At 41.6% G+C, this 17,519-nt stretch overlaps 1 protein-coding gene across 1 annotated transcript in view; it reads right to left on the bottom strand.

The window, feature by feature from the left end:
* The window catches only part of LOC137769958 (probable ATP-dependent RNA helicase DDX60), a 76,069-nt gene extending 62,510 nt beyond the window's left edge, over positions 1-13,559 (bottom strand). Inside the window, exons 1-7 of the mRNA XM_068552165.1 lie at positions 13,547-13,559; positions 13,299-13,368; positions 11,826-12,015; positions 9,908-10,249; positions 7,963-8,079; positions 6,888-7,049; positions 5,397-5,555 (exon numbers count right to left, since the gene is read on the bottom strand). Coding sequence (XP_068408266.1) covers positions 5,397-5,555; positions 6,888-7,049; positions 7,963-8,079; positions 9,908-10,249; positions 11,826-12,015; positions 13,299-13,368; positions 13,547-13,550 — 1,044 coding nt within the window. The 5' untranslated portion in view covers positions 13,551-13,559. The remainder of the gene's footprint in view (positions 1-5,396; positions 5,556-6,887; positions 7,050-7,962; positions 8,080-9,907; positions 10,250-11,825; positions 12,016-13,298; positions 13,369-13,546) is intronic.
* Positions 13,560-17,519: the final 3,960 nt, after the last annotated feature.

Below are 17,519 nucleotides of genomic sequence, written 5' to 3'. Positions count from 1 at the left end.
AAAGTGCACAAAAGCACAACCACTCGTAGAGGAACCACGCACAGGACAATGCATGCCAGACACATGAACTAACTTATGTGACTGGACATGCGAACACACATTCACACCTTTGAAAGTTCGAAACTTGAAGGTTTGTATGTAGGGGACTTACTGTATTATTATTTTATTTTATTATTATTATTATTTTTATTTTTTTAACATCTTTATTGGAGTATAATTGCTTTACAATTGTGTGTTAGTTTCTGCTTTATAACAAAGTGAATCAGTTATACATATACATATGTTCCCATGTATTATTATTTTAAAAGCCAGGAATTTGGCTTTTGTTTTTCCAGTCCCCAAAGTAAGGGCACCTGCCAGTCTAGCTGGAGGCCAGGCTTATGAGGGAGAGGTAGTGCAGAAAAGAGGTTTTCACAGACGTTTTTCACCTGATAGAATTCGGGGAGTCCGTGAGCTTGGGTCAGAAAATTACATTTTTATTTTTGCTAACCTGTGGCAAAATTTGTATTTTCTTCCATTGCAAACCCAGACAAAATACCGTCACTCCCAAGCGGTAGCTGGGATTGGGCACCAGTAGGGAGCACAGATGTTTTCATTATAAGCACTGCAAACATATCGAGATATTGTTGACACTCACCATCCATTGAAAGTACGGTATTTATCTGATTATCTAATGTAGTAACAAAGAAGCACATGTGTTACTATATCACAAACGATGCAGTTATAATATTTTGATAAGGGTATTTCACCATAACTGATTTCCCTGTAACCCTAAGAACCTTATTTTAGGCATTTATATTATTCTGAGGAAGGGGCCATAGCATTCATCAGATAGCCATAGGGGCCCCAGAACAAAAAGGCTAATAAGCCCTGAATAATTCCTTTCTGTGTGGTTCTGACACACCTGTCTGCTGAGGAAGGAAAAGTGAGGAAGAGGGGACCACAGTGCGGATCGCACGCAGCCTTTCCCGATGAACAAGCACCTCCCCTGCAACCTGGCTCCGTGCACGGCTTGACCACAGGATGGAGAAGAGGGCGTGTCCTCGTCACTTCCAACATATCCTCCTACCCCGGCCCAAAAGCCTGCCTTCCATCTGTCTGCTCCATCTGGAAGCCCCTCCTCACCATGCTCCTAGCTCCTCCACGACCCCAAATAACGATGACTTTCCTGCCTGGCGCACAGTTTCACCAGCACCACAGATAACTTCAGCCTCCAAGAGGACGATGCCATCGACACTTCTCGCATGTCTTGTATCCAGTGACGCCCCTCCCCCCTCTGACCCAGGTCACATTCTCAGCGACATACCCGTGACCGTCATCACCAGGACCTGCTCTCCGTCCTTGCCTTGGTTTGGGCTCCCCCACGAAGCAGACCCCGAGCCTCAACTTCAAGGAAAAGCATTAATTTGTGACTGCTCTCAAGAGGCGCCCGTCAGGGGATGCAGAAGTGAGACGGGAAAGAAAAGAAAACCAATAAGGAACATGTTTTCCAACCCATGACCCCTGTGGATAACCAGAGCTTAATTCCACCGGGGAATTCGGAGAGCACAGAGCACATTTCAGGGTTACCTGCCCCGACGTGTAAGGAAGCTGGGGTCTCCTGCACCCAGCCCTCACCTGCCGTCGGTGGGGCATTACACCCCAGCATTTCAGACCCGGAAGATCAAACCTTCAGGCAGAGAGTGGCAGGCATTTCCAGTAAGATGGGAAGTAAAGGAGAGGGAGAGACAGGCCAGGGAACGACAGTCCGTCTGCCTGCCAAGCCCCGAAGAGGGGCTCCTCACGCCCACCGCCGGCCCATCCTTCCAGCCCCGTGTAATGGCCGTCACACTCCTTTACTGATCACCCAGGCCCCCCAGGTCAGCAGCCCCTCTGCTCTCTCCCTGCACGATAGGGTCCTTGTAGCTTGTCTCTGGTGCTTTGTTTCCTAGTCCAGCATTTGCACCACCCCCTTGCAAAGATACGAAAACCTCTTTTCCTGTCTTCTTTTCCATAAAATGGTACAAATCCACCAAGGGCGTCCTCCCCGCCTAAACTCTCTTGTTCCTTTCTGTACATATCATCCCATCAGCTGGCCTCCTTGTCCCTACGGCCATGTGGTTAAGACCCACCGGACACAGAAAAGTATATGATCACACATACGGGTGCCACTATAATTCTTTTGTCAAACACGTCAAGGGAAGCCTCCAAAGTGCCAGGCAGCACAGAGTGGTGTGTCTTTCTCAGTAGAGCTTACTCTTCCCCACCTCCAGTAAATACTTCCCACATATTTCACTGTTCTTAAACTTCCGGGCTTGCTTCCTCGCCATGACTTTGAGCACATGACTTTGTCCCTACTTCACAGAGAAAACTCACACCAGCAAGCAGGACCTGTAAACAGACCCTACAACCTCCGTCACGGCCACTCTGTCCCATTCTTTCTTCACTCTCTCCTGTAAGAATGGCCATACCCCTCGCTCCATAAAAGGGCATCCTCCACACCCCCTCCCCTCTCACCCCACTGTCCCTGTATTTTCATCCTGTCCTCTCTTAGTTTCCACGATCAGCATTTAGACATGCTCCATCTGTCATTTTAAAAGCACTCTTTTTTTAATTTTTATTTTATATTGGAGTATAGTTGATTTACTATGTTGTGTTAGTTTCAGGTGTACAGCAAAGTGATTCAGTTATACATATACCTATATCCACTCTTGTTTAGATTCTTTTCCTGAATACGTCATTACAGAATATTGGGTAGAGTTCTCTGTGCTACACAGAGGTCCTTGTTAGTTATCTATTTTATACAGAGTAGTGTGTATACGTCAATCCCAATCTCCCAATTTATCCCTCCCCCCTTACACACCCTGGTAACCATAGGATTGTCTTCTATGTCTGTGAGTCTGTTTCTGTTTTGTAAATAAGTTCATTTGTACCATCTTTTTTAGATTCCACATATAAGTGATATCATATGGTATTTGTCTCTCTCTGTCTGACTTACTTCACTCAGTATGACAATCTCTAGGTCCACCATGTTGCCGCAAATAACATTATTTCATTCTTTTTAATGGCTGAGTAATATTCCATTGTATGTATGTGCCACATCTTCTTCGTCCATTCCTCTGTTGATGGACATTTAGGTTGATTCTGTGTCTTGGCTGTTGTGAACAGAGCTGCAAAGCACTCTCAGTTGACCCAGGTGCCAGCTCTGCCCTTTGCGTTCCCTTATTCTCAGCCTCTTGCACAGAAAGTCCTCTCCACCGTTGTTTTCCCTCCCACTCACCTGTGAATCACTGACACTGACTTTTCCCTCCATCACTCTGCTCCCCTGCCTCTTGATTCCCATCAGCAGTGAGTCCTGTGCCCTTGAACCCAGTAGACTGTGCTCAGTCCTGGACCCCCTACAGCTCTCGACACACCTGATCCTATTAGCCACGCCCACATTGGGAGACACGGTTCCTGTCTCTCAGAACCATCCGTTCCCCTCTCTCCTCTCCGTCCCTTTCAGCAGCTCCTTCCCAGCACCTCAGCCTATGCGGGACCACTGCATGTTGGACTTTCTCGGGTCTCTGCCCCAGGCCCTCTTCTCATCTCTCTCCCAACATAATTTCGTCCACTACATGAACATCCGTGGGCTGATGACTCCCAGTCTTTACCTCCAACTCACCCCGCTCTGCTGAGCTCCAAACCAGTATTAACACAGCGCACCTGGTACCTCCATCTGCGTATGTCCTTGGACCCTCAAACGCACTCTTTCCAAAACTGAAAACACGGCGGCCTCCACCCGTATCCCGTGGACCATGGCACCCTCCCCTCCCCCCGGAGGCTCAAGAGGAGACTGTCCTCCGACTCCTCCCTGCCCCCGCCGCTCACTCACTAAACCTGTCAGCCCCACACCTCAAATCATGATCGACTGCCCAGCCCTCTGCCCATGCCTTTGTCCCCAACATCAGCACCACTTACAGGCACGGAGGTGACAGTCACCTAACTGGCCTCCCAAGTCCACGTTTCACCTCTCTGATGCGCCCTCCGCACTGAACCTGAGACACTTGTTTTGAAATGAAAGTGCCACTGACCTGCTAGAGACCATCCAGCTGCCTCTCACTGTGCTTGTCATCAGGTTACGTCTCCACCCTCCTAAGAGCACCTGCAGGGGCCACGGGGTCTGCCTCTGACCCGTCCCTTCCACTTTGTCCCTTTCCTGTGTTCTCTCTAGTCCAGTGGCACTCGGTCACGCCATCCTCAGCACGATCACACAGGCTGCTTTACCTCCTAGAATCTGGCGTGCAGCCTCCCTCCAGCTTGCTAACTCCTACTAATAGACTTGGGTTACTTAACTTCTCTTCATTTCTTAAGAGAAGTCATCCTTTTCAGATTGAGTTCAGTCTTTGTATTATCAGATTCTAAAGCGTCCTGCAGTTTCTATCCTGCAGGAGTAGTTTTAAAAATTCCTTATCTGTCTCCCTGCAAGATGTAGCTCTGTGAAAGTGCTGGGTGGGCTGGGTGAACACCTTCTTTTCATGTGATCCACATGATGCACGTGCATTAAATAAATATTTGTGGACTGGCTTCCTAACTGATTGGTTCTAAAACACTTTCCTTGAACATTCTGACTGTAAGTATCAAGATCCTTAAACAATGTCCATTTAAATTGATCCACTAATCCCATTTCTGGGCATGGAGTCCCCACGTTAAAGGCAAAAGCCTACACACACAGAACCCGGAGAACAGCAGCATTTATAGTACAACCAAAACTCTCTTAATATCCCATAATGAGGAATGAATAATCAAGCCATGGGACATCCATTAAAAAGTAGCCAACAGCCACTACAAAATGAACTAACCAAGAGTGTGGAAGAAAATAGAAAACTATGTGAAAAGAAAAAATTATATATATATAATTCCAGGGTTAGAAACAATAACAAATAACAGAAAAAAGGTCTACGCATTTAAAACAAAATAAACCAAAATATTAACAGTTACCAGAATTGACTTGAGTGGTGGGCCTCTGGGTAAGATTTTCTTTTGCTTTTGCTATTTTTTTAAAGTCTACAGATTTCCTCTAAATGTCCTCTAGAATAGGCGAAGATAATCAACTATTACACTGATTTCTTCAACTGCGCTCAAGAACAGAACATGACAGAAGCCATCTCTTATAGTTGATGACACAAAATCCTGATCTTGACACAGACCAGAAGGGGGACTATGATACACCCCCTCAGGCTGAAGACACACCAAGCTGTTGGTTTTTACCACCCAGAGTTGTTGAAGTTGGGAAGTGACTTATTTAGGCCCTTACACCTTTAAAGCTGCCAAAGGGCTGCCACTGTTCCCATACAAATCTGTTTTTGAAGGTCACTGTGGTTTTTCTACATCTAACAATTGAAACAAAAAAATAAACTAATCAAGAGTATACTTACCATTGTTAAGAAAGTCTGAAGGTCCTTAATCCAGTGGGAAGTGATGAATCTGGTACATGCTCTTTGGGAAAGAGGTAAGTGGAGGAGAAACGCCACGCTGAGACAGTGCAGTCTACACCAATCTGTCACCCCCTCCAGGGTGGGGCAGTTCCTCTCCGCCTGCATCAAATAAAGAAGGTGGGTCAGAGGACCGTGGCCAGGACACCGCCTGATGCCTGGGCACCTCAGAGAAGGTGCAGCCGCACCACATGGGCAGCAACCACACGCTCTCACGCTGTTCACTCTGCATTTTTGCGAAAGTTCTTTTCTTCACATAACACACATGTTGGGTAAGAGGGACAGGGAACCGCCAGCTTAGTAGCAGTTTACATAAAGCAACTTCCTGTGTTCTTGGTTGAGCCCAACTTCACATGAGCTGACCCAGCAGCGCATGAAGTCAGGAGCTCACAGGATTCTGCACAGCGGGGCCACACGTGAAATGCACCGTCTCTTCTCTCCCAGGCGCCCTATTTTAAAGGTTATATGGAAAACTACCAGGGTGAGGAAACCGGTACGATCTGAAAACGTACCCAAGTGGAAACAGGGTAAAGGAGTGGGCATATTTAACCTGATGGGACAATGTTTGCAGGGCTGTCACTGGAACCAGACTGAGGCTTGTTCAGTGTGCCTCCGCAGGGCCAGACGGGGCCCAACGATGAGAAGCCCCAGAGACACAAGTGCTTTAGTATCACTTTTGTGACCATTTAAAATGGCATGCCTAGCCATCTACGTTATTTTGCAAAGACACTATTCAAGCAGACCTAAAGGACACAGGAGAAAGACGATGAGCCCTGTTCGTTTCTGAAACTATGAAAGAAAGAGACCAAACCGCGTTTCTCTTTCATAAGAATCTTCAACCCAGGACTTCCCCAGCGCTCAGGTTGTAAACAACACAGTACGTGTACACGTGTGTGTCTGAGTGCATGCGTGCACGTGTGCAGACACACAGGGATGGCTAGTTGGTTGGAGAACAAACCCACAACAGTCAATAGAGTCTCAATGGCCTCCGTCAGCCCTACAGAAGTTGTGGCTTTAGCATCTGTCCAGCCAGGACAGCAGGAAGGTCCTTGCACAAGGCAGTGGACAGAGTGGAGCTTGGATAAGACAGACAGACCCGGTTTCAATCCACACTGTATTTCATCCTTGGGTTTGACGAATGTTCCCTGGACTCTCTGAACCTCAGTAAGAATCACAGCACCTCCCTTTAACTGCTATCATGAAGATTTAATGGCACAAGGCATGTAAGAGCCCAGAACATCATAAGGGGGTAAACTCTCACCAAGGGCCCCTTTCTTATCTTCCTCTGGAGGGTTGGACACCTTTGACTAAAAATGTACTAAGGGAAACATCCGTGAGTAGAACACCAACCCATCTAACAGCACAATAGATGTTTCAGTAAAATCAAATAAATAAATAAAATTTCACTGGTGTTTCATGGTAAACGTATCACACCTGTTGGATGTTAGCTTTCTGAGCATCGGTGGTCTTCGATCTGTTTTCTAAAAAGTGATGGTATAAACTCAAAGACAAGGAGCACGAAGTAACACAAAGAACTTGCCGAATGTCAGATCCTTCCGGCCACAGTTGCTTAAGCAGAGAAATAGTTTCACATGCCTGTCACAGAAGGAAATGGTAAAATGTCGTGATATTTAGAAAAATATTTTCAATCATAAGTGATCTTACTAGAAGAACTCATACAGAAGAGAAAAATAGATATGACTACACAAAACTATAAACATTTCTGTTTAAAGGAAGAAACAAAATTCAAAATGGGACAATAATAAGTATTTCAATGAAATTATTACAAGTTTAAATATGTAAAGAGCTCCTATAAATCAATAAAACATCTAAGCCTTTAATAAGAGATGAGCATGTAATTCACAAAATACAAATATTAATAAAAGTGTTCAACCATTTTAGTAACAAAAAGGATAATTAGATAGCATATTTTTACTTTCAAATTAGCATAAGTATATTTTAAGGATAATAGCACTGGAAATCATGTGACGTGTCATTTCTCTTATATTTGCAAATCAGAGTATAGGTAGGCACAGAGTTACTGCAAAGCTATTTGGCAATACATATGATTATCGTTATGTATGTTGATACTTTCTGATTGACTATGCAAGTTCTAGGTATGCAGGTTAGGTAAGTCATACAAAATGTGTACCAAGATTTATGCTCTAAGATGTTCATCACAAAGTTATCTGTTAAAGCCAATTTTCAAACAATTTAAATGTTCAGCATTAGAGAAATATTAGGCATCCAGTAAAAATAAAATTTGTGAAGAATTTTCTGATAATCAGAAAAAGTGGTGTATTAAAGTCTGTTATTAATATGTTTGTCTGTTAATATTATTATACTGATATTAATTTCCTGGTTTGACAAACGTACCTTGGTTACATCAGATGTTAACACTGAGGGCGGAAGCTGGGTGAGAGGTATATGAGAACTCTGAACTATGTTTGCATTTTGTTAATAATTAAACAATTCATTCAAATAAAAAGTTTTTTAAAAGTTTCAGTACCTCTTCCATCATATTTTTCCATTTTAAATTTCCAAAAAGACGTCCTAATGCTAAATCTCTACATTTCTCCAATTGCTTAATCAGGGTTTTATAAGCATTCTCAATGTTCTTTTCATTCTGCAAAACGAAGGCAAGTCACATAAATCGTCATAAATAATATATCACATTACTTTCCAACTAAAGAAAATCATATATTGAAGATACTATTGTTACAATATATTCCTAAGTAAAAAAAAAAAATACACTAATGTAATTACAGATCATCAACAATGCTTTTAAAGCCTGCCAAAGAGCACTAGGTTGTCTTTGCCAAATTAATTTTTGTCTAGGTCCATTTTATTTTTAACAACTTCATGAAGGTATAATTAACATGACACAAAATCCACTCACTTTAAGGGTACAATTCAATGGCTTTCAGTAAATTTACAGAGTTGTGCAACAATTGCCATAATCTAATATTAGAACATTTTCAATATCTCAAAAAGAAACAATTTACCCATTTAATGCACTAGATTTTATTAGAGAAAAATTCAAACAGACGCAGAGAGAATAGCATAACCGCCTTCCCCAGGTAATGATCATCCAGCAACAGCCATTATCAACATGCATGGCATTTTTATACACATTTCACATAGTCCTCAAATTGATCAATGAAATCACCGCTTTAAGGTGAGTGTTCAATAAACTAGGAAATAAATTATTTTACCAGAAATAAAATCCTCCATTAAAAAATGTTCTTCTTGAGGAAAGACTGGTAAGGAAGTTTGTAGGGACTCTTCAAACACAGATTCAGAAATTGCTCTAACAGAATAAAAAATGAAATGAACGGATTACAGGACCTCCTATCACTATAAAAAATAACTTTTTTAACTAAAAAAAAAAACCACACACACAAGGCTGTTCCTACTCACAGCAGGCAACCAGAGTTGGAAATAGTTTAATGACTGAAGTTCTAACGAAAGCAAAGTAAACTATCTTATTGGATTTTGTGACAACCATCCAGATGTCGCCAGTGCCACGAGGGGTGTGACCCTAAACTCAAAAAAGTGAAAATGTTAACTGACACAAAAATCATTTTGATGATATATAGAATTGTCTTCACATTCTAAATTCACTGTAAGTAGTGAAAATTAGACAGAAACAAAATTTATTTCTAAAATTGGTAAGCATTTTTGAACTCCCAAACGTTCTATAGAGTCATTACCAATTATATCAATACAGCAAAATAATAAAATCACAGGATTAAAATTCTAAATAATTTGAAAATTCTATTAATGATTTAATGTTAAGAAATCATTTTATTTCAGGAACCTCCCTGGCGGTCCAGTGATTAAGACTCCATGCTTCCGATGCAGGGGGCACAGGCTGGGTCCCTGGTCGGGGAACCAAGATCCCGTGTACCATGCAGTACGGCCAAAATTTTTTTTTAATTTTTTTTTTAAATTGTACTTCATCAACTTTCTCCATTGTTTTCTCATGAAAAGCTACCATATTCACCATCATTTCACTAGTATGTGGACGCGCGTCTGGCCTTCCTAAGTGGAGGTGGAACCCCATGCCACACTTAAGCACAGAAGGGCTGGGGTCAGGCTGCCTCTTTTCAAATCCAGGCTGTATTACTGGATTTGGAATTGACAACGGGCAGATTATTTGTTAAAGTATCTATTTCATCATCTGCACAACACAGACAACACTAAGACCTCCCTCACAGGGTCACTGTGAAGGTTAAATAAAATGACTCATGGGAAGTACCAAGCACTATTGTTATGACAACAAGTGCCCAATAAATGACTGCATTTTTGTTTTATTATTATCATTTCTATTTTTCTATACCTCTCTGTTAAACCTATGATAATTTCCATAAAAGAGGTAGAAATAAAACTGAGTCAAGAAATGTAGAAAATTTCGTGAAATTCTAAAAGTTTGTCTTTTAGGTGCAAACTACCTTCTGGAAAAACATCCGGTTTCTGTACTTGCTCGGCATAAAGTACGCGTAAAGTCGAAGGACATCGGATGCTTGGCCCGAGAAGAGCACAGCATTGACCTTCATTGCCCAGGACTGAATGATTAAAAAGTTGAAAAGGTGTACTTGTAGATGGCTCAGGCTTTCATCGGCAACGATCAGAAAATACGGGTAACTGTCTTCCAAGAAAGTTTTCCACTCTTGTGAGAAGCACCCAGAAAAGTCTGTCCGAACATCAACGTCGGTATTATGCTGAAGGTGGAGAATTAATGCCATTCTCAGAGGAAGAAATTCAGGGATGTTGTTGTACGCATGCTCAGCGTCCTGTGGGGCAGACAATTTTGAAATCATCATCTACCTGTCTACTAGTTTTGTTGGTTAACACATACCACGAAAGTCATTAAAGGAATAGGTTCCAACATAGTGGTATTCTGTTTTATAGTCAGAGCACAGACCCTTGATCCTTGACCGTCATTTTGCAAATACATGCCACAAATCACAATTTGGGTTTAAATACACGTGTCCCCTTTAACTCACACTTTCCCTTCCCATTCTAATTCTTCTCCTCTCCAATTTCACTTCAAAAAGAAAAAGGAAAGAAAAATATGTAAAAGCAAATGGTAGCTATAAATCACCCACAGGGAAAGCTGGGGTGGATCACTCTGCAGGGACAGTCCCAGGTCATCCGGAAGTAGCACCGGTTTTTATCAAAAGCCCACAATTCGTGCATTGCTTGCAGGCAGTCAGCAATGTTCAAATATCTAACGATAATATGGATCACAAAAGAATTGAACAGACATGCACCAAAACCTCCAAGAATAACGCACTGGTTACCTTTAGGGATAGAATGAGGAGGAGGAGGTGGTATGATACATACGTGTATTTGAAACTGCTAAAATTTCATTAGTTATATGCACATTCAAAAAAACAAGACCAAGTATCTTCCCTTGGATGTATTTACTGCAGAGCAAATAAGAACAAAGCAACATTGGTGAGTTTGATCCACCTCTGGGCTCAAACAAACTGTTGAGTTTTGAAGACAGAGGTGGATCTACTTGGAGTTGGGAGATTAGAACCCGGAGATCAGCTCGGCCGCTTCCGAGGACACCCCTCCCCTTCCTCCAGGGTCCTGTGTGTCCTCACAGGAAAGCTCCATGAAGGCAAATAAAAAATAATCCTCTACAAATGACCCAATTTCATTCCTTTATATGGCTGAGTAATATTCCATTGTATACATGTACCACATCTTCTTTCTCCATTCGTCTGTGATGGGCATTTAGGTTGACCTGGCTATTGTAAACAGTGCTGCAATGAACACTGGGGTGCGTGTGTCCTTTTGAACTGGGTCATTTGTAGAGACGTGGATGGACCTAGAGACTGTCATACAGAGTGAAGTAAGTCAGAAAGAGAAAAACAAATATCGTATATTAACGCATATATGTGGAATCTAGAAAAAGGGTACAGACGAACCGGTTTGCAAGACAGAAACAGAGACAAAGAAATAGAAACAAACGTATGGACACCAAGGGGGGAAAGGGGGGAGTGGGAAGAATTGGAAAATTGGGATTGATATATATACACTAGTATGCATAAAATAGATAACTAATGAGAACCTACTGTAGAGCAGAGGGAACTCTACTTCACTTTGCTGTACAGTAGAAACTAACGCAACATTGTAAAACAACTATGCCGCAATAAAAATAATAATAATAATCCTCAATGCAGTCATTTCTGAATACTGGGATCATGGGTCACTTTTTTTTTCTGTTCTTCCCTTTAAATTTGCTGAATTTTTATAGATCTACTTCACTTTGAAATAAGAAAAAAAAAATACTTATGAAACAATGTCATTGTAGTCTTAGTTCTCAAATCATAGAAAAGAACCCAACTGTCACGTTACCTTGAAGAAAACGACGGCAAACTGTCCTCCTTTACTAATTAGATCCACAAGGTAGCGTTCAACCAGGTAGAAGAAGTGCAGGCCCTGTTCAGGCCGCAAGGATTTCTCACAGACGTATGTCATCAGCAGTGAGTCTCCATCAATCAGAAAAAACTCAGACTCAACAAAATCATTGAACAGACTGTCATAACTAAAACACAAACAGTGAAAATGAAAAATTACACGAAGATGAAATCAGGCCCAAAAGGCAGCAGCTTTATTATCATTATTATCTTCATCATCATTATCATCAATAGCTTGATTTACTGAGTAGTTCTTTCATGTTGGTCTCTACACTGACTTGCCAAAGACATCCGCATGCATGAGTGTCCTTCACAGGAAGAATCAGCATCACCTCCGCTCAACAGGGAAGGAAACTGAGGCTCGAAAAGAGAGCACGTTATCTAAGGCCAAAATGCGGGCTGGACTCAGGGACTGAACACCTATATCTGAATATAGACCTTCCTGCTTCATCAATCTCATCCTTTCTAAAGAAGATGTGGCACATACATACAATGGAATACTACTCAGCCATAAAAAGAAACAAAATTGAGTTATTTGTAGTGAGGTGGATGGACCTAGAGTCTGTCATACAGAGTGAAGTAAGTCAGAAAGAGAAAAACAAATACCGTATGCTGACACATATATATGGAATCTAAAAAAAAAAAAAAAAAAAAAGTCATGAAGAACCTAGGGGCAAGACGGGAATAAAGAATAAAGACACAGACTTACTAGAGAATGGACTTGAGGATATGGGGAGGGGGAAGGGTAAGCTGGGACAAAGTGAGAGAGTGGCATGGACATACATACACTACCAAACGTAAAATAGATAGCTAGTGGGAAGCAGCCGCATAGCACAGGGAGATCAGCTTGGTGCTTTGTGACCACCTAGAGGGGTGGGATGGGGAGGGTGGGAGGGAGGGAGATGAAAGAAGGAAGAGATATGGGGACATATGTATATGTATAACTGATTCACTTTGTTATAAAGCAGAAACTAACACACCATTGTAAAGCAATTATACTCCAATAAAGATGTTTAAAAAAAATATATGTGGAAATTGTAAGCATGATTTCGAGATTGAATAAATGCTCTCAAATACGGGGAAAAAAAAAAAATCTCATCCTTTCATAAGACGATGGATCCATTGACAGCCACGGACAATAAAGCAAGAGAAGACTGTTTCCACTGACCATCAAATAGCTCTAAAAGTTCTCTGTTCAACAACCTCATATATATATATAAAATACTATAGTACTTATACTAAGATAAATGATAAATAGATTAGATAATATGGATAGATGGAAGGATGGATGGATAGATAGATAGATAATAGACAGACGGTAGATGATAGATAATCGCTTTAAGGCCAATCCGATACACAGGGAATAAGATGTAGAAGTTTATCTCTCTTGACTTATTACTACAACACTCACTCAGCTTTTGCCATTTGATCCAAAATCAACTGTGACATTCTCTCTAAAAGCATCCGGTACTTTTCTAAACCTAAAAAAAAGAGAGAGAGAAAGAGAATGAATTATTTTCAATCAATTCTTTTTAAAAGAGCTATCATTTACAAATTATTTGAGAAAGAAAAAACAGTCATAAAGTTAATTCTATTAAATCTGTGTAGCTTGCAGAATCATTATTTTACAATTTATAAATATTTTAAATTGAAAATTACCCATTCTTGCCACGTGCCTCCAACCTGAACTGGAAAATATTAAATATAGCAAATATCCTTTACTGTGGTACCTCTAAGTGGCAGATGCTAATGAAAACGGCAGACCTACAAAGAAAGAAAAATTAGAAAGGAATTATTCCATCAACAAACAGTACTGAATGACTACTGTGTGTTAAACAAAACTTTAGGCACTGGGAATACAAGAATGAACAAAAGTCAAAATGCTGTCAGTTCCCATGAAACTTAAAATTTACCAGGAATGGGCTTCCCTGGTGGCGCAGTGGTTGAGAATCTGCCTGCCAATGCAGGGGACACGGGTTCGAGCCCTGGTCTGGGAAGATCCCACATGCTGCCGAGCAACTAGGCCCGTGAGCCACAACTACTGAGCCTGCGCGTCTGGAGCCTGTGCTCCGCAACGAGAGAGGCCGCGATAATGAAAGGCCCGCGCACCGCGATGAAGAGTGGCCCCCACTTGCCGCAACTAGAGAAAGCCCTCGCACAGAAACGAAGACCCAACACAGCCATAAATAAATAAATAAACCCAAAGTTTAAAAAAAAAAAAATTTACCAGGAAAGATAAATATCAATCAGATAATCATACAAACAATGGAACGTTGCAAATGCGACAAAGTCAAAAGGTCAGTGGCAACTTCCCTAAAGAAGCAATGCTTGAGCTGAGTTCTGAAGGATAAGATGAGAATTAATTAAACAAAGGGGTGGGGTGGGTAGCACTGCAGGCAGAGAGAACCCAGAACACCTGGCGCAAAAGCCTTGTGGCAGGAAAGTGTGTGGATGGTTCTGGGTCCTGAGAAGAAGCCAGCTGCGCTGGAGTGCAGAAGGCTGCAGAAACACAAAGTCATGCAGAGCCTCTGATCGCATGTTTGTCATCCTAAAACCCACTGATGGATTTTCAGCAGGTAGTAATGTGACTGACTTTGCATCTTGGAAGATCACTCTGGCTCCAGTACAGAGAATAGATGGGGTGAAGCGAAGACCCCGCCTGTGAGGCGGAGAGAAAGCCACTGTTCTAGAGCAACGGTAGTAGCAGCGTGTAGTGCAGCTGGACAGTAGTTTGAGGCACATGTTAATCTTAGATACTCAGAAGGTGAGTTTGACATGATGAGGTAATGGATCAGCTACGGATAGAGAAGAGGAGCCCCTTAGGATTCTACCTGATGCAGTCGGATGGAAGGCAAGGCTGCTCCCTGGGCTGGAAACCTTGGGACGCGGCCAACGTCAGGGAAAGATCCTAAGTTCATTTGTGGTCAGCCTGGGTTCGACTTACTGTGGGATATGTCCTGTAAGTAATTAAATGTACAGGTCTGGAGATCAAACACGAGGTCTGGGCTAGACCTCGGTGTGAGAGTAATTTCAGCATTATGGTTAAGTGAGGCCACCGGTGTGGATGAAGTCTCTTGGACAGAGAGACACAGCATCAGGGAAGACAGTATCAGATACACGAGATGAGATGGGTTAAATCACAGCATCCCAGAGGTTCCCAGTACGCTTAACGTCTCAGGACTTTTTTTTTTTAAATCGTACTCCTAGGACAAAATGAATACCTAATAGTTCATATATTAAGCAGTGAGCTCCAAACAAATTAAGTCCTAGCACCTTCACTTGAAAATATAATGCACATAAACTGAAAGAGATAATACAGGGTTTTGAAATTGACTAACAATGACTAATGGGACATGAGTGCATGCTGGACACTGGGCAAATTTTCAACAACAGCTATGTTGGCAGAATAAAGCCTCCTTCATCTGACAGGTTAAGGGACTCCCGGCCTGTTCCCCCACCCTCACACATCCTACAGGAAGCTTTCCATATTAAACTTTACCCCACACTCGTTCTCACCTAAACATCACACAGAATCCACAACCATTATGCTCAGTTCTCTCTCATGTAAGGGAGAAACATGCTAAGGAAAATAAAACCAGCTACCTAACATAATAACCATGAGTGAACATGTATAAAAAATTAGAATCGCTAGACATTTAAAGGGGAAGAAAAGAAAAAATAAGAAGCCAGATGAACAAACACGATTCAAGGACAGAACAGTCCTTTAAAAAAAAAAACTCCAGTTAGAGTTCTAATAATGACAATGACATTAACTAATAAAATAATAAGAGGTTGCTACAGCAAAACAAAAAAAGGAAATGCTCATAAAAATTTTAAATACAATTTCAGAAAAATAATTTATGCGCAGAACAATGGAATGGGCATGCTGAAATTTCAAGTCAGCGATCTAGGGGTTAAAATCCAGGAAATTTCTTAGAGGAGAGAAGAGAAAATCAAAGAGATGGAAAACAGAAAAATTACTAAGATATGGAGGATAGATCAACAAGTTCTAAGTCCATTTCACAGTAATTCCAGTCACAGAGAAGTACGATTGCAAAATGGGGTGGGGATAAATTAAAAGTAATCAAAGATATAATAGTTAGCATAACATAACGATATTAGGCCAGAGTTAAAGAAAAATATACTTTTTTAGATTGAAAATTTTTTCCAAGAACTGAGCAGAAATAATGGCAAAAGAGAAAACCATGCTTAGACACAGCCTGTGAAAACCGAAGAGCTCCAGGAATACAGAGGAAGACGGAAGCACCACAAAGAGGTGTAAGGCAGACAGGCAGATGTGAGCAGAGCTGCTCACAGGCAGGACGCTGGGCTTCTCACCCCAGTTCTGAACATACTACAGTTGAGGTAAGTTACTTTCTCGGGTCTCACTTCACTCATCCACTCATCGGACAATCATATTACTCCCCCTGGCTGTGTTTTCAAGCCATTTAAAAGTATGAGCTGATGCATACAAATGGATTAAAATAGTACCTGGCACACAGATATAACACATCAAAATGAGAGCATTATGGATGTCTTGATAAAAGGAAAGAATACTTTCAAAGTTCTAAGAGGAAAATATTTTGAACTAAGAATTCTGCATGCAAACAGTCATTCAATTCATCAAGAGAGGAAAAAGACAGTACTACTAGACATTTAAGAAGTCAGGGGCTTCCCTGGTGGCGCAGTGGTTAAGAATCCGCCTGCCAATGCAGGGTACACGGGTTCGAGCCCTGGTCTGGGAAGATCCCACATGCCACGGAGCAGCTAAGCCTGCCAGCCACAACTACTGAGCCTGCGCTCTAGAGCCCGCCAGCCACAACAACTGAGCCTGTGCGCCACAACTACTGAAGCCCACGTGCCTAGAGCCCGTGCTCCACAACAAGAGAAGCCACCGCAATGAGAAGCATGCGCACCGCAACTAGAGAAATCCCACGCGCAGCAACAAAGACCCAACGCAGCCAAAAATAAATTAACGAATTTTAAAAATTAATTAATTAAAAAATTTTTAAAAAGAGTCGGAAACTTCACCAACTACTCATCTTAAATGAAAACTTATTTTAAAAGTACAGAAAATTGAAGAAAAAAGATAAAGAGGGCAATCAAAAGAAACACTGAAATTATGTACGGTCCACAAGAATTAAAGGAAGCTAAGAAGAAAAATAAGAGGATGCATGACACTTTGAATTTTGAGAAGTATCCATTTCAAGCTGTAGTCTTAATGATATAGAACTATGTTTCCCAGCCAAAGACAAAGACTTCCTACAATTGTACATAATCATAATTTTGTAAGTGCTGCTAACTGGTTTTCCATTTTTGAGTCAACATAGACACAAATCACAAGAATTCAAGTCATAAAATACTATAAATTATGACAAACCCTGATAGTATGACGTTAATACAATTAGCCAAATTGGGAGGCTTCATTTCTGTGAGGCCGGGGGTAACCCAGCTAACAAACAGAGACAAAAATGTAGAACTGGGCGTTTCCAGTTTACAGCTTCTAGTAAACTAATCGATCTCGGCATTTTTAGGTGATAACACAACAAAAATAGAGGCAAAGAGCTGTTTCCATACAGAACTACACCAGTGTGGAAATACTCCAGCGGGGGGAGGGGAGTATCTTAAACCT

This window comes from Eschrichtius robustus, chromosome 10 (assembly GCF_028021215.1).
Source record: "Eschrichtius robustus isolate mEscRob2 chromosome 10, mEscRob2.pri, whole genome shotgun sequence".
Lineage (NCBI taxonomy): Eukaryota > Metazoa > Chordata > Mammalia > Artiodactyla > Eschrichtiidae > Eschrichtius > Eschrichtius robustus.
The sequence above is the reverse complement of the archived record's forward strand: the minus strand, read 5'-3'. Positions and strand labels throughout refer to the sequence as shown.